The sequence below is a fragment of the Barbus barbus genome (assembly GCF_936440315.1).
Source record: "Barbus barbus genome assembly, chromosome: 5".
Classification (NCBI taxonomy): Eukaryota; Metazoa; Chordata; class Actinopteri; order Cypriniformes; family Cyprinidae; genus Barbus; species Barbus barbus.
Window position 1 is genome coordinate 22,762,189 of NC_136733.1, and position 23,732 is coordinate 22,785,920.

A 23,732-nucleotide genomic window follows, 5' to 3' on the forward strand; every position below is an offset into this window, starting at 1 on the left:
CTAAATGTCTAGTGTGGGTAGAAGAGAAGAGAATCTCTGAAATATTAATGATTGTGGATTCAGATGGTTTTGCTGACAGATATTTATCCTCCATTAGAGTAGCTGTGGTTGTTGCTGCATGAGATGTAACATCTTTACTTGTAACTGTTTCTCCTATTGAGTGCCCAGTGCTCAGTGATGAAAATGGATGTACAGCACTAGTTACAGTAGAGGCAATAAAGGAAACGGGTTCTCTGCTATGTGTCTGAGTTGTCTGATCTCTTGTAGCTTCAGCATCTGTTGAGCTAGACACTGAGATTGTTTCTGTTGAGTCAGATGGTGTTTTAGTAACTTCTTGGTCTGACTTGGATGGAGTATAAAATGAAGAACTTGTTATTGAGAACTCTTTGCTAAACATATCAGATGTCTCATCTCCTGAAGCTTCAGACTCTGTAGATGGCAAACTTGATGAAAAACTTGATGGTGACCGCACATCTTTGGCAGTTGTGTTCTCTGAGATCATTGTAACACTGCTTTCAGATAATTTCTCATATAAATGTCCAGTCTGAACAGAGGACAACAGAGTCTCTGAAACATTAATGATTGTGTATTCAGAGGGTTTTGCTGACAGGTATTTCTCCTCCATCATAGTATCTGTAGTTGTTGCTATAGCTGATGGAACATCTTTACTTCTAACTGTTTGTCCTGATGATTCCCCAGTGCTTGATGATGTAAATGCACGTACGGTATTAGTTACAGTAGAGTAAAGAGTGGAAACCGGTTCTCTACTAAGCACATCCGGTGACTGACCTCTTGTAGCTTCAGCATCTATTGAGCTGGACACTGAGATTGTTTCTGTCGTGTCAGATGATGTTTTGGTAAGGTCATGGTCAGATTTAATTGAAGTATAAAGTAAAGAACCTGTCGTTGTGAACTCTTTGCTAAACATATCAGAGGTCTCATCTCCTGAAGCTTCAGAATCTGTAGATGGCAAACTTGAAGAAAAACTTGATGACGGTACATTTTTGGCAAGTGACTTCTCTGGAATCAGTGTAACAGTGCTTTCAGATAATTTCTCATCTAAATGTCCAGTCTGAGCAGAGGAGAACAGAGTCTCTGAAACATTAATGATTGTGGATTCAAATGGTTTTGGTGACAGGTCTTTGTCCTCCATCATAGTAGCTGTAGTTGTTACTGAATGAGATGTAACATCTTTACTTGTAACTGTTTCTCCTATTGAGTCGTCAGTGCTCAGTAATGAAAATGGATGTACAGTACTAGTTACAGTAGAGTCAAGAGAGGAAACTATTTCTCTGCTATGTGTCTGAGATGTCTGATCTTTCGAAGCTTCAGCATATGTTGAGCTGGACACTGAGATTGTTTCTGTTGAGTCAGATGGTGTTTTAGTAACTTCTTGGTCTGACTTGGATGGAGTATAAAATGAAGAACTTGTTATTGAGAACTCTTTGCTAAACATATCAGATGTCTCATCTCCTGAAGCTTCAGACTCTGTGGATGGCAAACTTGATGAAAAACTTGATGATGGTACATCTTTGGTAGTTGTCTTCTCTAAAATCACCCTAACAGTGCTTTCAGATAATGTCTCATCTAAATGTCTAGTGTGGGTAGAAGAGAAGAAAATCTCTGAAATATTAATGATTGTGGATTCAGATGGTTTTGCTGACAGATATTTATCCTCCATTAGAGTAGCTGTGGTTGTTGCTGCATGAGATGTAACATCTTTACTTGTAACTGTTTCTGATATTGAGTGCCCAGTGCTCAGCGATGAAAATGGATGTACAGCACTAGTTACAGTAGAGGCAATAAAGGAAACAGGTTCTCTACTATGTGTCTGAGTTGTCTGATCTCTTGTAGCTTCAGCATCTGTTGAGCTAGACACTGAGATTGTTTCTGTTGAGTCAGATGGTGTTTTAGTAACTTCTTGGTCTGACTTGGAAGGAGTATAAAATGAAGAAGTTGTTATTGAGAACTCTTTGCTAAACATATCAGATGTCTCATCTCCTGAAGCTTCAGACTCTGTAGATGGCAAACTTGATGAAAAACTTGATATTGACAGCACATCTTTGGCAGTTGTGTTCTCTGAGATCATTGTAACACTGCTTTCAGATAATTTCTCATCTAAATGTCCAGTCTGAGCAGAGGACAACAGAGTCCCTGAAACATTAATGATTGTGTATTCAGACGGTTTTGCTGACAGGTCTTTGTCCTCCATCATAGTAGCTGTAGTTGTTGCTATAGCTGATGTAACATCTTTACTTCTAACTGTTTGTCCTGATGAGTCCCCAGTGCTTGATGATGTAAACGCACGTACAGTATTAGTTACAGTAGAGTAAAGAGTGGAAACAGGTTCTCTACTAAGCACATCAGGTGACTGACTTCTTGTAGCTTCAGCATCTGTTGAGCTGGACACTGAGGTTGTTTCTGTCGTGTCAGATGATGTTTTGGTAAGTTCATGGTCTGATTTGGTTGAAGTATAAATTGAAGAACCTGCCGTTGTTAACTCTTTGCTAAACATATCAGATGTCTCATCTCCTGAAGCTTCAGAATCTGTAGATGACAAAATTGAAGAAAAACTTGATGGTGACAGCACATATTTGGCAGTTGTCTTCTCTGGAATCATTGTAACAGTGCTTTTAGATAATTTCTCATCTAAATGTCCAGTCTGAGCAGAGGACAGCAGAGTCTCTGAAACATTAATGATTGTGGATTCAGATGGTTTTGCTGGCAGGTCTTTCTCCTCCATCATAGTAGCTGTGGTTGATGCTGAATGAGATGTATCATATTTGCTTGTAGCTGTTTCTCCTGTTAAGTCCCAGGTTCTCAGTGATGAAAATGTATGTACAGTACTAGATACAGTGGACTCAAGAGAGGAAACAGGTTCTCTACTATGTGTCTCAGTTGCTTGATCTCTTATAGCTTCAGCATCTGTTGAGCTGGACATTGAGATTGTTTCTGTAATGTCAGATGATGTTTTGGTATGTTCATGATCTGATTTGGTTGAAGAATAAAGTGAAGAACTTGTAGTTGTAAACTCTTTGCTAAACATATCAGAGGTCTCATCTCCTGAAGCTTCAGACTCTGTAGATGGCAAACTTGAAGAAAAACTTGATGACGGTACATATTTTGTAGTTGTCTTCTCTGAAATCACCCTAACAGTGCTTTCAGAAAATTTCTCATCTAAATCTCTAGTGTGGGCAGAAATGAACAGAGTCTCTGAAATATTACTGATTGTGGATTCAGATGGTTTTGGTGACAGTTCTTTGTCCTCCATTATAGTAGCTGTAGTTGTTACTGAATGAGATGTAACATCTTTACTTGTAACTGTTTCTCCTATTGAGTCCCCAGTGCTCAGTGATGAAAAGATATGTACAGCACTAGTTACAGTAGAGTCAAGGGAGGAAACAGGTTCTCTGCTATGTGTCTGAGTTGTCTCATCTCCTGAAGCTTCAGAATCTCTAGATGGCAAACTTGAAGAAAAACTTGATGACGGTACATCTTTGGCAGTTGTCTTCTCTGGAATCATTGTAACAGCGCTTTCAGATAATTTATCACCTAAATGTCTAGTCTGAGCAGAGGACAGCAGAGTCTCTGAAGAATTAATGATTGTGGATTCAGTTGGTTTTGCTAACAGATCCTTATCCTCCATTAGAGCAGCAGTGGTTGTTGCTGCATGAGATGTACCAGCTTCACTTGTAATCGTTTCTCCTATTGAGTATCCAGTGCTCAGTGATGAAAATGGATGTACAGCACTAGTTACAGTAGAGTCAAGAGAGGAAACTGTTTCTCTGCTATGTGTCTCATTTGTATGATCTCTTGTAGCTTCAGCATCAGTTGAGCTGGAAACTGAGATATTTTCTGTCATGTCAGATAATGTTTTGGTAAGTTCATGGTCTGATTCGGTTGGAGTATAAAGTGAAGAACTTGTCGCTGTGAACTCTTTGCTAAACATATTTGAGGTGTCATCTCCTGAAGCTTCAGACTCTATGGACGTAAAGCTTGAAGAAAAACTTGAAGATGATAGCACATCCTTGGCAGATGTCTTCTCCAAGACCATTGCAACAGTGATTTCAGATAATGTTTTGTCTAAATGTCCAGTGTGGGCAGAGGAGAACAGAGTCTCTGAAACATTAATAATGGTGGATCCAGGCAGTTTTGCTGACAGCTTTTTGTCCTCCATCATAGTAGCTGTTGTAGTTGCTATAGGTGATGTAACATCTTCACTTGTAACTGGTTCTCCCTTGGAGTCCCCAGTGCTCATGGATAAAAATGTATGTACAGCACTAGTTACAGTAGAGTCAAGAGAGGAAACAGTCCCTCTACTATGTGTCTCAGTTGTCTGATCTCTTGTAGCTTCAGCATCTGTTGAGCTGGACACTGAGATTGTTTCTGTCGTGTCAGATGATGTTTTGGTAAGTTCATGGTCTGATTTGGTTGAAGTATAAAGTAAAGAACTTGTCGTTGTGAACTCTTTGCTAAACATATCAGAGGTCTCATCTCCTGAAGCTTCAGACTCTCTAGATGGCAAACTTGAAGAAAAACCTGATGACGTTACATCTTTGGCAGTTGTCTTCTCTGGAATCATTGTAACAGCGCTTTCAGATAATTTATCACTTAAATGTCTAGTCTGAGCAGAGGAGAACAGAGTCTCTGAAGAATTAATGATTGTGGATTCAGTTGGTTTTGCTGACAGATCCTTATCCTCCATTAGAGCAGCAGTGGTTGTTGCTGCATGAGATGTACCATCTTCACTTGTAATCGTTTCTCCTATTGAGTCTCCAGTGCTCAGTGATGAAAATGGATGCACAGCACTAGTTACAGTAGAGTCAAGAGAGGAAACTGTTTCTCTGCTATGTGTCTCATTTGTATGATCTCTTGTAGCTTCAGCATCAGTTGAGCTGGAAACTGAGATATTTTCTGTCATGTCAGATAATGTTTTGGTAAGTTCATGGTCTGATTTGGTTGGAGTATAAAGTGAAGAACTTGTCGCTGTGAACTCTTTGCTAAACATATTTGAGGTGTCATCTCCTGAAGCTTCAGACTCTATGGACGTCAAGCTTGAAGACAAACTTGAAGATGATAGCACATCCTTGGCAGTTGTCTTCTCCAAGACCATTGCAACAGTGATTTCCGATAATGTTTTGTCTAAATTTCCAGTGTGGGCAGAGGAGAACATAGTCTCTGAAACATTAATATTGGTGGATCCAGACGGTTTTGCAAACAGATCTTTGTCCTCCATCATAGTAGCTGTGGTTGTTGCTATAGGTGATGTCACATCTTCACTTGTAACTGTTTCTCCCTTGGAGTCCCCAGTGCTCATGGATAAAAATGTATGTACAGCACTAGTAAGAGTAGAGTCAAGAGAGGAAACAGTCCCTCTACTATGTGTCTCAGTTGTCTGATCTCTTGTAGCTTCAGCATCTATTGTGCTGGACACTGAGATTGTTTCTGTCATGTCAGATGATGTTTTGGTAAGTTCATGGTCTGGAGTATAAAGTGAAGAACTTGTCGTTGTGAACTCTTTGCTAAACATATCAGAGGTCTCATCTCCTGAAGCTTCAGAATCTCTAGATGGCAAACTTGAAGAAAAACTTGATGACGGTACATCTTTGGCAGTTGTCTTCTCTGGAATCATTGTAACAGTGCTTTCAGATAATTTATCACTTAAATATCTAGTCTGAGCAGAGGAGAACAGAGTCTCTGAAACATTAATGATTGTGGATTCAGATGGTTTTGATGACAGGTCTTTATCCTCCATCATAGTAGCTGTAGTTGTTGCTGAATGAGATGTAACATCTTTACTTGTAACTGTTTCTCCTATTGAGTCCCCAGTGCTCAGTGATGAAGAGATATGTACAGCACTAGTTACAGTAGAGTCCAGAGAGGAAACAGTTCCTTTACTATGTGTCTCAGTTGTCTGATCTCTTGTAGCTTCAGCATCTGTTGAGCTGTGCACTGATATTGTTTCTGTTGAGTCAGATGATGTTTTGGTAAGTTCAGGGTCTGAATTTGTTGGAATATGAAGTGAAGAACTTGTCGTTGTGAACTCTGTGCTAAACATATCAGAGGTCTCATCTCCTGGAGCTTCAGACTCTATAGATGGCAAACTTGAAGAAAAACTTGATGGTGACAGCACATCTTTGACAGTTGTCTTCTCCAGTGTCATTGTTACAATGCTTTCAGATAATGTCTCATCTAAATGTCCAGTCTCAGCAGATGAGAACAGAGTCTCTGAAATATTACTGATTGTGGATTCAGATGGTTTTGCAGACAGATATTTGTCCTCCATGACAGTCTCTGTGGTTGTTGCTGTATGTGAAGTAACATCTTGACTTGTAACTGTTCGTGCTGTTGAGTCCCCAGTGCTCAATGATTCAAATGTATGTATTATGCTAGATGAAGTAGAGACAATCGAGGAAACAGGTTTTCTACTGTGTCCCTCAGTCGTCTGATCTCTTGTGATTTCAGCATCTGTTGAGCTGGACCCTGAGATAGTTTCTGTGGTTTTGCTGAGTTCTTTTTCTGATTTGGTTGTGCTGTACAATGAATAACTTGTTGTTGTAAATTCTTTGCTAAACATGTCAGATGTCTCATGTTCTGAAGCTTCAAACTCTGTTGATGGCATAACTGAAACAAAACTTGAAAGTGACAGTTCATCTTTTACTGTAAAATGTGACGATGAATGCACATCTTTGGCAGTTGTCTTTTCTGTAATCATCGTGATTGACACAGTGCTTTGAGATAATGTCTCATCTAAATGTCCAGTCTGAGCAGAGGAGAAAAGAGTATCTGTAACATTAATGATGGTTGATTCAGATGGTTTTGCTGACAGATCTTTCTCCTCCATCAGAGTAGCTGTGGTTGTTGCAATATGTGTTATATCTTGACTTGAGTCAGTTTGTCCTGTCGAGTCCCCAGTGCTCAATGATGTAAATGTATTGACCGTCCTAGTTACAGTGGTGTCAAGAGAGGAAACAGGTTCTCTACTATGTGCCTCAGTTGTCTGTTCACCTGTAGCCTCGACATCTGCTGAGCTGGACCCTGAGGTTGTGGAATACAAGGGGGCCACTATTAAGGATTCTGATACCAGTGATTCAAGTGGTGTTCTGCCAGCCTCCACTAATGAACTATCAAATGTAAATGTTGCTTCTTCTTGTTCACTTAAGTTGTGTACTCCAAGAAAATCACTTCCAAACTTATCTCCTCTAACTTCTTCTGCCACAACTTTAGGCTGAAGTGTCACCTCAGACTTGCCATTTATGAAGCTTACTGTTGGGGTCATGGTAACTGCTAGAGAAGACAAGAAATTTCCACTTGCTACAACATTCTCCCCATCAACAGGAAGAAGATCTTCAGGTATCTCAGGGATGACAACCAACTGGGGAGTGTGAGAACGTGGCTCTTCAAAAGGCATCAGACTTTGATTAACTGTTGGAAAATTGGGGGGGGGGGGGGGGGGGTAAAAGAAATTGAATTAATTGCCTCTTTTCTGTTTGGATGCATTGTAGCAGGGTTGTCCAAAATTCTGAAATGAAGAATTGTGTTTCTGTCAATTCATGAATATCTGAATAGCTGAATTTTCATTTGAAGTTGAAATTGAAGTTCTGAAACTGAAACTGAAATTGAAATTCAAGACGGGTAATTTATCTTCAATCATAAACTTTTTTTTTCAAAAATGAACTTTTTTATCTTTCAAGCAAGGCTTTGTTGAACTAACATATAGTTATATAGACATATAAATGTTTTCAAATTTCAATTCATTTCAATTATACTTCATTACTGTACATTGAAACACGAATTGCAACTCAGTATCCTATTTACAAATTTACTTGAAATTCAGTTAAAATTCAGGAACTGAATAAGAATTTCAAAGACATTCTTAGTTCATTTCTCAATGGTGCACAACCCTGAATTACAGTGGAACAGTGACCAAATCACACATTTGAAGATTTCACAAAAATGTGACAAAATGACAAACATGCTTCAAGCCTCTTTTCAAACATGCAAAAAAAAAAAAATTCAATGCATATGCACATTACTGGACTCATACAATTAAAAATCAAAGGCTGTATTTATGTATTTATTTTTCGTATTAAAAGTCTTGTCAATGAAGACAAAAATAATTGGCAAATGTTTTTTTAGTAAACTACCTAAGTTTTATGCTGGATTATTACAACCAACAAGACAACTGGGCCTTTCATTGCATACATATTTACAAATTTCACAACAACTGATCCTCTCCACTAAATGTCCTTGTTTTGACAGTCCAGAGCACAGACAGACATCTGGTTTCTTCATGACAGGCTGCCACAAACTAAAGCACTATGCCGTATCTATCAGATCTACCATTTCATCTTAAAGCAAAATTAATCATAACATCCCACACAGCTACTGATATGTGTTTCAAGGTCAGATGAAGAACAATATTTCTGAACTTGTCCAAAAAAGCTCCTCCTCTCGTTCTCAATCATCAATAGATCAGACCTGCCAGCTAATGCTGCACCTGTGGTGTAGTGTAGGTAACTGCCTGGAGCTTCAAAATTACTCAGTAGTGAAGTCCTACTGAACACAAAGTGGACCAGTTTGAACCATCAAGAAAGCATCTTTCTCTCTAACAGAATCACAGTGAATCAAAGTTCGCCTGTCACCATTAAAAAGGATTGCTAAAGGCAATACAAAGAACACAAGGCTAAATCTCTGCTGTATGGTACTGTGCAAATTTGACAAGGCTTTCAATACACTCTGTAAAATCAGCAAATAGGGCAGGCAGTTTTGTTTGCAGGACGTGAAAGCATTTTCAGAAAGAGTTAGAACACAAAGGTTTTTGATAGTGTCAAGAAAGTGACATTCTCACAGATTGACTGAAATAGAGATCATGAGTACTGCTAAATGCCTTTCTAAGTACATTTTAAAGTATAGAACCATTCTTTTAAGGACCCTGGACAGCACTGTTAAGGGCTGTTCACACCTAGAATGATAATTATAACAATAACTACAACGATAGTTTTAATAAGCATTCAAATTCTGTGGGAAGTCCACACAACACAAAGTATCAACATCATTGGAACATACTTTCCAATCATTCCCATCATTGGGACATACTTTATTTTTTTTCCAACAGATGGATGACTAAAAGATGGGCAACCAATCTACCTGACTTCAAAGAGTTTGAGCATTTAAAGTGGCAGCCAACATAACTGCAGTATAATAAACAGAATGCTATTGTCCAGTGACGTGGGCACTAATAAAGTTATTGTTATCTTTGAAGATGTTATTCTTGGTATGAACAGACCTTTAGCCGTTTTGTGGCATTTAATAACAATTACTAAATGGTAATTGGTACCATTGGTAAACGGTAAACAAGATTGCCATTATTCTTTGTGTTGAAAACAAATACACCATAATAATTTATGAACAATGAACCATGATTTATCATGAATTTAGCAGCTTGAAATCTCTGAACAAAAGCTTTGTTAGTTATCTTAAGGTTTCAATAATATATAAAAAGCATAAACACTTCAAATCATCATGATATATTCACTAAAACTGATCTTTTAAGAGCCTGGGTTTCTCTTTAAAAACCTCATAGGGTTACTATTTCTGAAACATGGTTACATGATCAAATTAGGGATGAGGATATTCAAATTAAACATTTTGCTTTATTCAGAGCTGACAGGCCTTCTAGAGGAGGTGGTGTTGCTATATATGTTGCTGCTCATTTAAAATATATGTGTGTAACTTTTTCATGATAACAAACAGTTAACTATAGGTTGTTTTTACAGACCACCATCTGCTCCTGTTGATTCTACAAAATGTATTAATTCTTTAGGAAGGCACACTGAACTTATTATTTTGGGCGACTTTAATTGTAACTGGTTGGATCGTGCTTCCTCTAATGATAAACATTTATTTGGTAGTATTAATCTTACTCAGTTAATTAATGAGCCTACCAGAGTTAGTCAGTTTATCATCTCTGTTGGACTGGATATTGGTCAGTAATCCGGAAAGAATTATTAAATCAGGTGTAATGTCTGATTGTTTAAGTGACCTTTCTGCTATATTCTGTCTGATTTTTATGAAAATAAAAATGCCTTGCCTTCCTCCAAAATATATTACAATTAGGCAAGACAAGAATATTAATTATGATTATTTCATTCATGACTTAGTGTCCATTAATTGGAATAAGCTTGAGTTAATTCCTTCAGTTGATGATGCTTGGAACTTTTTTTACTCTGAAGTCACTAATGTAATCAATAAGCATGCTCCTCTGAAAACATTAAGAGTTAAAGGCAGTCATCTTCCCTGGATTAACTCAAATCTGATTAATATGAATTGAAATTATGAATATGAAAATCTGATAATAAGGCCTGGACCTTATATCGTATAACCAAATTACCAGAGGACTGGGAATCTTATAGACATTTTAAGAATATTTGTAAAACTAAGACAAGGAAGGCAAAATCTAATTGCTATAATGATTGTTTTTCTCAAGATTTTCGTAACCCCAGACATTTTCGAAACCATTTAAATAACGTATTAAATAAGAAAAATAAAACCACCACAAAAGAGTTAATAAGAATAACGAATATATTTCTGATCCCTTACAAATATCGTATGCATTTAATAAGTATTTAACATCCATAGGTACTCACTCTACTATTAAATATTCCAACACTCACTTTCCCAGCGACTGTTCAAATCAGTCTTTTTCTTTTAGTAAAATTTCTGATACTTTTAACGTAATATGTGAGTTAAAAGAATATAGTTCGCCGGGTCCGGGTGGCTTGGAAGCTAAATTTGTTAAACCTGCCTCTCACATTTTAATGTATCCTTTGACTGATTTGTTTAATTTGTCTTTGTCTTCCTTTTCATACCTTCTTATTTAAAACAGTTTTTGGTTCCATCTTCATCTACTTACTCCCTTCGACATATACAGTATCCGCTTTTTTGTTTGTTTATTAATGACCTTCCCAAAACTTGTTTACACTCTTCTATCCAGCTTTATGCAGATGATACTGTTATTTATTCTTCCTATTCTGATAGTTCATATATTCAGTCCTCTCTGCAGTCAGACTTTAAGTCCTTAAAGGATTGGTTTTACAAAAATAAACTCATTGCTCCTATTGGTTCATGGTTTGACGGTCGTCGTAGGAGATGTCACACTGCAGGAAACTTGAGGAAAGTGTCTGAAATCTTCTGACACTGCCAGAATTTAATCGGAGGAAATAATTGATCGCAACGGCCATTAATCGGCTGTCGGTGAACATGTCAAACCAGCGATCTAGACCAGGGGTTTTCAACCTGTGGGGCGCGCCCCCCCAGGGGGGCGCCAGCACCTGTCAAGGGGGGCGCGAGCATCAGTTAATTCAGAGACATTGCCTTGAAGATTTATGAATACGAGCTTTCAATTCTTCAGCCATCCGCTAGGGGGCAATCTGACTCCCGCTGTTCGGCGACAGTGAGAATGGTGTAAAATGATTTACGGTTAGTCATGTCAGAAATCCAACCACGGATTGGCATGTTGTTATCTCAGAAACAAGCTCAGCCATCACACTGAATCAGGTAAACTGGTTATATGTTTATGTTTCTTAATGCTACGCACTGGAAATGCAGCAAACAATATGTGAATGATGTTCGCACACTTTGGGCTCGCGCGCGGGGGGGGGGTGGCGCGAGTGAAATTAGACAAACTTAGGGGGGCGCATGTCCTAAAAGGTTGAAAACCCCTGATCTAGACAACCGATTTCAGCCTAGGATTATAGGAATCTTTTAGGATGTTAGGATTTTCAAAATTTGTCTCAGACGACCAAATCGTGGCCAAAATCGCACAGTGTGAGCCGGGCTTTAAGGGGTTAAAGGATTGGTTTTACAAAAATAAACTCGTCCTTAACAAAAAGAAGTCCTGTAGTATGGTGTTCTTTAAAAGATGCCATGGTCCTCACTCTTTTGATTTAGATATTAGATCTGAAGATGGGTCCTATCTAAAGTTGTCCTATTTAAATATCTTGCTTTTTGGCTCGATCCCGAATTGTCTTTTAAACATCACATTGATTGTATTATTAAAAAATCATATGGGTGTCTAAGTTCTCGCTATCGTTCAATTAATTGCTTTTCATTTCAAGTAAGGAAAAGATTAACCTCCCAAGTAATTCTTCCTATTATTGACTATGCAGATATTATTTATCAAAATACTTTTGATTCCAATTTAAACCCTTTAAATATTCTTCATTATTCTTTATGTAGATTTGTTTTAAGATGTGTTTATAGAACTCAACATTGTATATTGTATGACGCTCTTGATTGGCTTCAACCTATATCCAGAAGGCAATATCACTGGTTTCAGTTTCTCTTCAAATGTATTTATTTTAATTGTCCTTCTTATTTAAAACAGTTTTTGGTTTCATCTTCATCTACTTACGCCCTTCGACATATGCAGTATCCGCATTTTCTTGTTCCTAGAATTATCACTGAAGTCGGTTGAAGGTCTTTTCAATATAAAGCTCCATCTGACTGGAACAATCTCCCTTCTTCCCTTAGATCAGTTACATCTTTCCGTCTCTTCAGGACTAATTTACTATCTCATTTGAAAATAACCTGCTTATGTTTTTAATGTTGGGTTGAGAATTGCCTTTAGTTTATATCAACTTCTGTATATTATTTTTCTATTAATTTTCTATTATTTTTGATAAACTATTTATATCTATTATTATTATTATTATTAATAATATTATTATTTTTCTCTTTCTTTTTTCAGGGTGTTTGTATATTTGGTTTTTCATGCTTGTATTAAAATGTATGTTTTCTTGTATGTACATGCTTTTGTTTATAGTTGTAGACTTTGGGTGGGAGAATAGGGGAGTGAGCTGTTGTTGGTCTGTTTAAGTGATTTTTTTTTTTGTTTTTGTTTTTTTATGTTACTTGTGTTGTATCTTGTATAATTTTATGTTTGCACTATTGGGTCCCCCTTAAAAATGAGATGAAACATCTCAAGGGGCTTTCCCTTAAAAAATACAAATTCAAATATTGAATCTGTTAGGGTGAGAACACACACTATTCCTTTCATGTTACATGTTCATATTTACAAAAGATAATGTTTTTAAAAAATATATATATTATGTAGCCCTGCCTTGCACATCTTTTCAATATCAATGATCAATTAGACTGGAAGGCCATTTCAAACTTTGTTCAGAAAGTATGTAGAAACCTCAGAGGAAGAAAAGCAGAGAAATGATACCTGATGAGTGATCAGAATCAGTGGTGATGTCCGTGACCGTTGTTAGTGTCTCCCTGGGTGCTTCCAAAGGGCCTGAAGTAACTTCTTCATGTGATGTTTCATGGTCAGTAAGTGAAGGTGTTGCTATCGCTGCTCCTGCAGCAACTGTGGCTGAACTAGGTGTGGTCAAACCCAGTGACTTTGTACCACGGTCAGCCAGTTCAACACTTTCGCTTTCTGAATAGCTGGTGAATGTTTGAGATGTATTTTGTGTTGATTTGGAGGTTCCTGAAGTTCCTGTAGATTCTCCAGTTTGTGAGCTTTGCATAAAAACAGTGGGTACAACTGTAGAAGCAGTGATAGTAACTCCACTAGAGGTCTCTGAAGGTTCAAGTTCTGGGCTGGTGAATCTCTGTGTAGACAGAGGTTGGGGGTCTGCCATAACAACACCAATGCCAGTCTCATCTTCATACTCCGAAAACACAGTAGACTTGGCACTCTCAAGAAAAGTAGCCTCTGTCGCCAGTGTAAAAGATGACTGTGTGGAAGCGTGTAATTCAGCCTCGCCTTTACCAGCACTGGTCTCACTAGCTGTGTGAGTCAGAAACTGTGCTGGAAATTTTGTGATGGATTCACTAAGTGAGGACGATTCAGTTTTGTGTCCAGATTCTTCAGTGTTTACTAATGACAGTACAGTGGCCTCTGATTCTAAAATGGTGTCTGCTGTAACCCCAACCAGGATATATTCCTCTGTTTTCCCGACTGCGAACATCGGTTTTGTACTTAGAGAGTCTGAGAATAAAATATCAGGTAGAACAGTCTTCACCTCAATGAAGCTCTTGTCCTCTATCTCCTCCGTTGGTTCCTCTGAGGCTGTGGGTACTGCAGTAGTATGTTCTCCACGGATCACATCTCCACGAACGTTTGCTTCATCATTTGCCTTCTCAGTGCCAAAATCACTAATATCAAAATCTGGAAGTTTTGTTGTGGGAAAGCCTTCCTTAGATTTGGCACTGACTGCTGCCACAAAAGGTGTGATGATAGATTCTAGTCTGTCAGGGACGTGGCTTGTCTTTGGTGGTGCCATGCTTGTAGAAAACATAGAAGGGGCGTCTGTTGGAGAAAGGTCATCATCAGAGGTGGCCTGTGACGCATGAGAGGGACTGGCCTCAGGAGAGAAAGTCTGGCCTGTGGTGGTCTCTGTGCTGAAGAATGCAGTGGTGGGCTCCATAGTGGTACCACTCTGAACTGTGACATCCACCCAGGAGGACTGGTTGAATAAAAGCTTAGAACCTAGAGTAAAAAATAAATAAATAAATAAAAATCACAGTATTTACAGAGTATTTTGTATTATAGACAAAAGAATGCATTTAATCCATGCTGAAATGTAGAACAAAATTAAATAATAATAATAAGTAATCAGATTGCAACTTCTTGCTTACAGAAACATAAAAAGCACCATTACTATAAATGCTAAATTATTAAAGTAGCTATTACTTTAGTTAAAAGGAAAAGGCAAACAAAATAGTATATCCTATAATTATATGCAAATGATATATTTAAATAATACATATAAGTACAACATTTTTTTTGTTAAATAAATATAAATGATCACTACTGTTCAAAACTTTAGGGTCGTTTAGTTATTTTAAATTGCAGTAATATTGTACAATATTGCTGTTTTTATTGTACTTCTGATCAAATGAATACAGCCTTGGTCAGCATAAGTCGCTTATGTCAAAAACATTAAAATGTTTTATCCCCAAATGTTTGAACAGTGGTGTAGATATATATATATATATATATATATATATATATATATATATATATATATATATATATATAATATACATTATTAAATTTATTTAAGAATAATAGTAGTATTAAAATATTATGACATTTTCTTTTTGTCACATGGTTGTCTTGGTTTGATATCCAGAAATAAATGTACAAATTTGGACAAATACTTTTTGAGGCCACTGTATCTAAAAAAAATATCATGATCTCTAAATATATCTCTGTTATGGTATCTTTTGATTTTCACATAAGCTTCCAACTGTCAGTCCATCTCTTGGGACATTATGTTTGATTGTATGATTATTATAATACAATTATTATGAAACCTCATCCCAGTATTGCTGAAACAAGACGATGATTTAATCATACCATTCTCAGAGTCCCAGAGAGTCCTATATTTCTAATAAATGTTGAAACATAACTAGGTGTTAAAGCTTTTTAAATTGTTGCAATCTGAAACAGATTTTCACTTCAACTCCATAAAAGTATATGCTCCCTCCATATAATGGTCATTTTTACACAACTTTCTAGGTACAGACAGCTCTTTGTACATTTCATTGTATGCAGTGCTTGATTTTAAATATGTAAAGGTTGGCATGAATAGCACATCAGATTAACTCAGATTAACTTGGCTTGAAACTATTCAGTGGATTTCTTTTAACTGAATGGTGTCAGAATGGTTCAACAACCTAACAATTGTTTTGCAAATTGAATTTCATTCACACAAACAGCTTGCATGCTCTAAATGGCTTTTAATTATCTTGTGTTCACCAAAAAAGGCATCATCTTCAAATATAACAGGCCAGCAGCCAAGTCTCCAGCTGTTCTCTATTATCAACAGAATCTCTCTATTCAGTCTGATGTCAGCCATGAGGTACCTTTTCCCTTAAGAAAAATGTCCATCATCCACGTGATGCATTGTCTGATGGTTTGTGGGATGTTATAATTAGGAAAGGTGTGGTGAGGCAAAACCCCCCTTTTTATGCAGCTCTGTCACTATATCAAACAACCATAGTCATCACAGGTCAGACGAACATGAGAACCAAACCCACCACGGAAGAGAAGACACTTGAACACACTCAATGACACATGGATCAGAGAGGCTTGACAGAGTTGAAACAGACCAAACAAACAACAAGGTCATAGTGTCGAGGTTTAGGGTTAACCCCAGGTCCATTACTTATCACAGCAGTCAGTGGCTGTCATTCTGGGTGAGTGCCCTGCCTAGCATGGGGCAGATTGTCTAAATTAGCCTCAGTTGAAAAGATAACCCCCCCCCCCCAGGTCAGGGGTTAGCAAGACCCACTGATTTTAGCTCTCTGGTAGTAGCGTTCTCCTTTATCCTCATGTCTGTTCAGATAAGCGCTGGTGCAAATGACAGGAAGGATGGAGAGTCTGACAGCGGAAAGAGGCAGAAAAAGAAAAAGTAATAGGTAACAACTAAGTAGTTTTTAATCTTTGTTGATGGTTTTAGGTCTGTGCTGTGCTCCTAAGTAATGAAAAACCTATGTTACGCAACAAAAGACTTATACAGAAACATAAAGGAAAGAAAAGGCAAATAAAGATTCATTCATTATAATTCAGATAAAATGAATGGGAGAAAACATAAATCTCAATATGGCAACTTTAGGGAAGGAATTCTCACCATTCAGTTAAAAGAGATGAATCATATTTGTTAAGAGGACCTCCCTGAAAAATGCAGTTAGCTGATATTATAATGAAAACTAAAACACTACAAACTAAAATCAGGCATTTAAATGCTAAAAGTGAAATTAGGAGTAACAACATTGTTCTGTACAATACTAAAATTGCATTTTAATTTTTTAAATTTAACAGTGTTATTAAATAATTTGTGTTTTCAAAGATTATTTCTAGGTGAGCTTTAGAGAACAGCTAAAGTAATCAGAATGTAAAATTTGAAATTACCACAATTAAATATCTAATATTGGCTGCTAAAATAAAATAAAAAAAATCCTTAATATCAGCCGTTGCCATTATGATATCAATAAGCAGTATGGATAGTATGCATCCATAGCTGATATGCCTATTACCAGTATCTGCTCAAAGGTGTTACCAAAATGCCCATAGACTAACTTGTTTTAAAGGGACTTTGAAGTGTCTCAGTGCTGTTTATCTTTTGAGACTGGTCCCCCTTGTTACATAATATTGTTCTTATGAGGTCATCCTAGCTGATGGGAACATCAAGTCTTTCTGAAGTCTGAGTACCTACAACACCACAAGGCAAAGTCTGACAAGCATCTGTCATTTTAGCCACGAAGCATTACAGTGGCAAAACGGACCTCGGGATGTTTAAAGCCTCTTGTTAACCAAGCCCAGTTTGGTTGCCTTAGAAACGGGCGGCAACCCAGAATGCAGTTCAGTGAGGTCAGTGAATCACTACAGAATGAGCAACTCTCATGTAAACTTTTCCATACCAGGCGTCTCAACTTAAAAGAACCTCAATTAACAAAAAGTGGTGCACTTTAACTAATATTCTGCTTTGATTTACTGCCCTTAAGAGGCATTCACAGTAAGTCTGGAGCTCATGTTTATGTGTTTAATAGAGTTAAACATAATACGCATACTGAGAGAAATGACGTCAAAGCAGCTGGTAAAGTGGCTAGTCTCGCAACAACTCAGGTGTTCATTTATTATGCCATAAACAATTAATGAGCTCAGTGTAAAGTTTTTACCTTTGAAACAGTATGCACCTAGCCTCATATTGGGATCTGGGAAGCCTGTTTGATTTCGGTAGCGGTACATGGTGCGGACACCCAGCAGACCACCACCGCACTGACTTCTGGGTACGGAAACAGGGTGGCGAGCGCTGCCATCAGACAGCCATCCATAATCACAGCGGTCCAGACCCTGTCTCCAGGCAGCGTGGAGTTGACCAGCTGAGGCCAGCTCTGCATTCATGCTTTCACACTCAGCCTTGGCCTCATCAAAGGTCATCTTACGCAGTGTGGGTGCAAAGAAAACTTTACCTGAAGTAAAAAAAAAACCACACAAGAAACATTTTGTATTATTATATCTGAAATTAGCCGCATTTTGAGTTGTCATAAAAACAGCATGCATGTTAAGAGTATAATCAAAATCATTAAAGTCTTGCTAAGGAGTATTTTCAAAGCACCAGTCAATGAATCAAACCCCTCATATTGGCTCTAAGTGGAGGAGGAATACCCTAATAATATGACAAATGCAAATTCATCAGTTGAACAGTTTTCAAAAAAGAAAGAATTGTTTTCCATTTGCAAACGCTGTGGTGAATGAAATTAAAATAAAAATGAGGGGGAGTTGTTTTCGCCCAGCCTTGGGTGTAGCTGTCAAAAGTTAGAACTGAGGTTTTTATGACGTCTAAGTAATTTACAGCAGAACAGTAAAGACATACCCAGATCTTCTTTCGTGAGGGAATGAGACATATTAAACACCACAACATACAACAGGGTGTTAATTTCACAAATACATTTTCCATTTGTTTCTAATGTTAGTTGTTTTTCATGCTTTTGTCACATCATTGAGCTGGACTTATTATATACCAAGCACATATTAAGAATACCAAGTATACTGACGAGATATGAGAAAACTTTTTCATTTTTTTTAATGATCCTTGTTATTTTGGGGTCATCTTGGGATTTGTAAAGGTCCTTGCGCAATTAATCCAAAATTTTGCGTTTTTCCGTTGTTGTTTTTTTTCGTATTCGTCATCCATTCCTTTCAAAATGCTTGCTATGTATGTGAAAACGCAGAAAATCGAAAAACCGAATTGAAATTTTAAGACTACCAAAAATTTTGGAGGCAGTGTGTAAACGTGACTGACATGTGAGGTCGTATTTAACACGCAAAAATTTCAAACTCAGTGTGCAAAGACCTTAAGAAATTAAATTCTCTACAATCAATATCATTATTAGTAACTTAAAATGCTACTTTAAATACAAGTATGTAACTTTTGTGATTTTTTTTCATGTACTGATTAGCAAATGTACATACATCAAAACAAGTTTTTAAAGTTCACATTGAAATTGGAATTGAAAAGCAAAAAACAAAAAAACTTGAACTTCTCTTTTGTGGCAGCTAAAATATTGAAAGCTTCCACTTCAGTGTTTAATACCACAGATGTTTACTGCCAAATGGTTGATACTCATTTTTGGTCATAACCGCAGTTTAAAACCACATTAAATATGTCTGCATAGAGCAAATATAATAGATAAACTACTGCTCTTTCACATTACCACAGAACTGCTGGCCATGTCAATCTGTTTCTTTTTTTTTTCTTTTTTTTTTAAATGAGTGAAGTTGTAAGAAATAACATGAATAGTAAAATCTGTACCCTCAATCTTATCCACATAGCAGTACACGTCGAAAGTCTCTGTGGGCTTGCGTTTGCCATACGACCTGACACCAGGTTTTCCAGGCAGATTTCCAAAGCAGCCGGGCCTTGGTCTAGTGATTGGATATCTACAGATAGAAACAATCCACATAGACAGAAAAGTGTCTCATGACTAAAAAGTAGTGCAATTTCCTTTTTATATCAACATGTTGACATGTTGTTTAAAACTTATTACTGAGTTTGCCAGTATAGGATATAGAAATACAGACTGTTTTTGTGTGTGTGTGTTGCTTCTAACCTCACTGTTTGATCTTCTAACCAACCAGCATCACACTGGTCAAATCCATCCTCATAAGCAGCTCTCAGCTGTTCTGCTGTAGCAATGGTGGCTCCAATGTTGCTGCAGGTCTGCACAGCTTGAGCATAGTTCAGAATGTATCTGCTGACCATTGACCTGTAGTGAAACACCACTCCTGTTCAAAAGAACAAATAAAACAAACAAAAATGAACATGTTGTAACAAAGTCTATTCCATCCATTAACATTTTCATTAAATGGGGGCATATTGTATTACCACAATAAATATGAAGCCTAATAGAAACTTTATTCTTTATTATTTATGCTTTATTCTTGATGATGTCTGTAAGTTGCTTATAAACAAATTAATAAAGCAAGCAGTGTTGGGACATTTGTTTGAATGAGGGGACATTCCATCCACCCCCATAATTGTCGCTTTGAAACAAATTCAAATTAAATGAGTAATGGATCTAATTAAAATGGCAGTGTGTCTTTGCTGAGGGTGGTGCTGCAATTTCAGGGAAAGTTCAGGGTTGACCCATCCCATCCTTTCACATGGCCTGAGCATAAATCAGCCCATACAAAATGTGTCCCGGCATCACAGTATATCCAAGCAGAGGGAAAACATTAAGAGAGGCAAAGTTTATTGGAGTGCATTTGACTTTTTACACTGTAACTGTAATCTAGGAGAGTCCAAAACAACCTTAAAATCCCTCAACAATTTAAATAATCTGCACTTGCGGGTTTTCTCCCATTAACAGTTCCACTTAACAGACTGAACTTTAATTTATCTATAATTTACTTGGGTTATGACTTTCATTGATCGATTAGCTTTAAGGAATTTACCATATTGGCAGCACATGTGCTTCAAATACAACAATGGTGTCTCTAAAAAGAAAAGACACATTTGAGAGAATAGGAGACAGATAATGTGTTTAAAAAATCTCACCCTCAACATTCAAATTGACGGTGTCTTGTGTGTCTTCAATCCCAAACATCACTTCACAGCGGTATGTTCCAGCATCACTGGCCCGGAGCTTCACCATAGTCAAAGAAGCATCCCCAATGTCTTCCGGGTGACTCTGCACAGATACACGGCTTCTGTACCCCGAACCGATCTTAATGACACCATTTTGGGTTACAAGAACAGTCGACTCAACACCACCCTCAATTTTGGTCCATTTGATGCGCAGGTAATCTGTTCCTGAGGCATTTCTGTTTCTAGGTCCAACAGTGGGGATGATGGAGAAGTAACACGGAAGGGTCACTTTCCCAGACAACAAGCCGCTGACAGGACGCATCACCAATAACGTGCTAGAGACTGAAAGAATGATAGGCATGAGACGTAATACACACAGCTGCATCCACCGCAAAGCACAGGAAATCATGCCTTACTGTGTTTATGATAATTGAGCTGATAATTATTTTACTGCCTCTGTGAAGCCTACGGGTGAGCAAACCAGAAACTACTTTCCTGTAGAAGGACAGATAACCTTGAAGGGGGGACGTTGAAAGGATCATAACTGACAGAAAATCACCATATACTCAGACCAACAATGTGAGAAATGCTTTGGACAGGTGGGATTACCCCTCAGGGTAGCACACCACCGTGTGAGAGCATGGCCTCTCGGGGAGAGATGAAGTCAAGCCATCTGTTTGCACCAGACTACAAGAAGATCCTAATTAAAAGGTATAGGTGCCTGGAAGTAAACCATTAGAGGCAGCTGGGGGACAATAGTTTGTGGGAATGAGAGATAAAGGTCTTCACTACAGTTTGATTGGTTTAGGGGAAGCATTGAAGTTAATTTTACAAATAAGTTGATTTTTGTTTTATGAAATGAAATCAGAAAAAGAGCACGGAACAGAAAAACATGTTTATTGATTCACATGGATGTGTAGCTTAGACTCATGCAAACACCAGTCTTACATTAATAAATCAAACTTCCACCCTTACATTGAGAAACTCTTGAACCTGTAGAGATGTATTACCAGACAACACTTTAATATATATTTAAAAAAAAAAAAAAGCTTACCAGGTTCAGCCGTTGTTTGGTATATGCAGATTAACCACAATATGTGTTTTATATTTAGCATCATCTTCCTGTCAATGAAGTGAAAAGAAGAATCATTGAATTATTGTTATGTCAAGTCACTTAAATCTAGCTGTATACAGACCTGAATCACATTTGCTAGCTATTAAGACTCACGCATGCTGAACGGCTTTACTCATCTGACTGAGGCGGTGTGGTGGTCGTACTAAGTGTTTCTTCTCAGAGGGTGGGTGGCGGAATTGAGTATTCAGTTGCTATAATCCCCAGCGGGGGGTGAGGCACAAACTTTTGTCACCGCCACACTACAAAACTGGGGCTCACGAGACTGACCGTATGAGAATAAAAAGTGACGTAATGCAGCCTAAAATTTATGTGCGGTATTTCGCTACTCTAACATGTAAAAAAGTACGTGACATGTAAGATTTTTTTGTTTGTTTCTTTCTTCGTATTATTTCATGCAGTTGTACGTTTTCCATTGTTAATTCCGTGCCTCATACAGTACCAAAAAGTCAGCTCCTTATACGTGCTATTTTAAGTTTAATTGCCGCCTCAAAACGTTTAAGGAAAAATCAAAGTGGTGAAAACGTGCAGTGATGAGGCCATCACGCTTTTGACCACTGTGTATTTCATTACGGAAATCTCATAAAACCGAGTAGGAATGACAGAAATCATTGTGACAAAAATAGATGGAGGCAAATGCTACAGAGCAAGAACACTGTAACAATCTATCTCAAAAACCAAATGACAAAACAACGGACACGTGGTGTCAAAGCAATCCTTACTAGGCTAAACTGTATTTACTTAGAAACGTTTCCAAAGACTCTGACACATTCATGCATTCAAATTCTCATTACTATCCAAGAAGTCGTCTGAGATCTCACATCATCACTTTTCATTCAAGCACGCGCTACAAAAGTCCACGCGCGCACTCTAGAAGGCAACCCTGTACTTCTATTGAATAGATATTCAGAACTGTCTTGCCCTAGATGCCCTAAACGGAGCTGGAACCTATTACAAGTCACGCCCAATGATGTAAAGTCAGCCTCAGAGATGTGGAGGATTGTTAACGAGTCTTTGGCACTACTTTATCAGTTCACTGGTTCTCTGTGGATAATTCTACTTCTGTATTGAGTGAGGTCATGGGAACTTTCAATACTTTCATGTGACTCGGGTTAGAATATTGTTGAATATTATTTAGGCTACTCCATATTGTAAAAATACTATAAAATAATAACAGGACAACAGAAAATAAATTATGATAATAATAAGATGGCGAAGGCTGAAAAACAAACGTTAAAAAGCACATCTAGTATTTTAAAATATTTTCGGATCTATTTAAATGTAATCATATTATCTCGTGACATTATGCATTCGTACATTTTGCAATTAATCACTGAATCACTGACGACGATGTATAACATACAGTGAACAGTACAAAATAATAAATGAAATACTGTACCTTTCCTGAAAGTTATAATTCCAAACGAAAATAAATGTTACTTAATCCCAGTTGAGTCCACGTAAAATCTTCATACGTGTCGTTAAGCCTATATATCAGGAGGGAAGTGTTCCCTTCTCCTCAATTTGATCAATCTCCCTGGACCGTATGTTGCTTGCTGTGGTCCGGACTCAAAATGTGAACGCTAACAGCAAATTCAAATCCATTTTACACCCTAAATAACTTCGTCAGGCACTTAGAGGAGGGGCTCACTGCCCACCCGAAAAAGTGAGTGGACACCAAGCAAAAGGGAGGTGCGGGGAAAGTGACTGGGGCGCACGTCACAGGTGCCCCGACTAGACAAGGACAGACACACACAATGCAAGCACAGAGCACATTTACATGTAAATTGGAGCGAATTACATTTATAAGAGAGCGTCACTTTGCTCTACTCTCTCCGAAGTACAAAACACTTAAGATAATGTAATAATAAAATGAATTGATAGCAGTGAAATATATAATGCTATTGTAACCAATAACTTTCGCCTCAAATATAATATGAATATATAGAGTTTTAGAGTTTAACTTTTGAACCATCTTATTATTGAGG

General features: G+C 37.6%; 1 protein-coding gene across 1 annotated transcript in view; it reads right to left on the reverse strand.

The window, feature by feature from the left end:
* LOC306869466 (brevican core protein-like) overlaps nt 1–20,934 on the reverse strand; it is a gene marked incomplete at both ends in the record, with an annotated part of 36,291 nt that extends 15,357 nt beyond the window's left edge. The window contains 4 exons of the mRNA XM_079416240.1: nt 17,701–17,994; nt 19,338–19,465; nt 19,636–19,810; nt 20,583–20,934. Coding sequence (XP_079272366.1) covers nt 17,701–17,994; nt 19,338–19,465; nt 19,636–19,810; nt 20,583–20,934 — 949 coding nt within the window. The remainder of the gene's footprint in view (nt 1–17,700; nt 17,995–19,337; nt 19,466–19,635; nt 19,811–20,582) is intronic.
* Between the last annotated feature and the right edge of the window lie 2,798 nt (nt 20,935–23,732).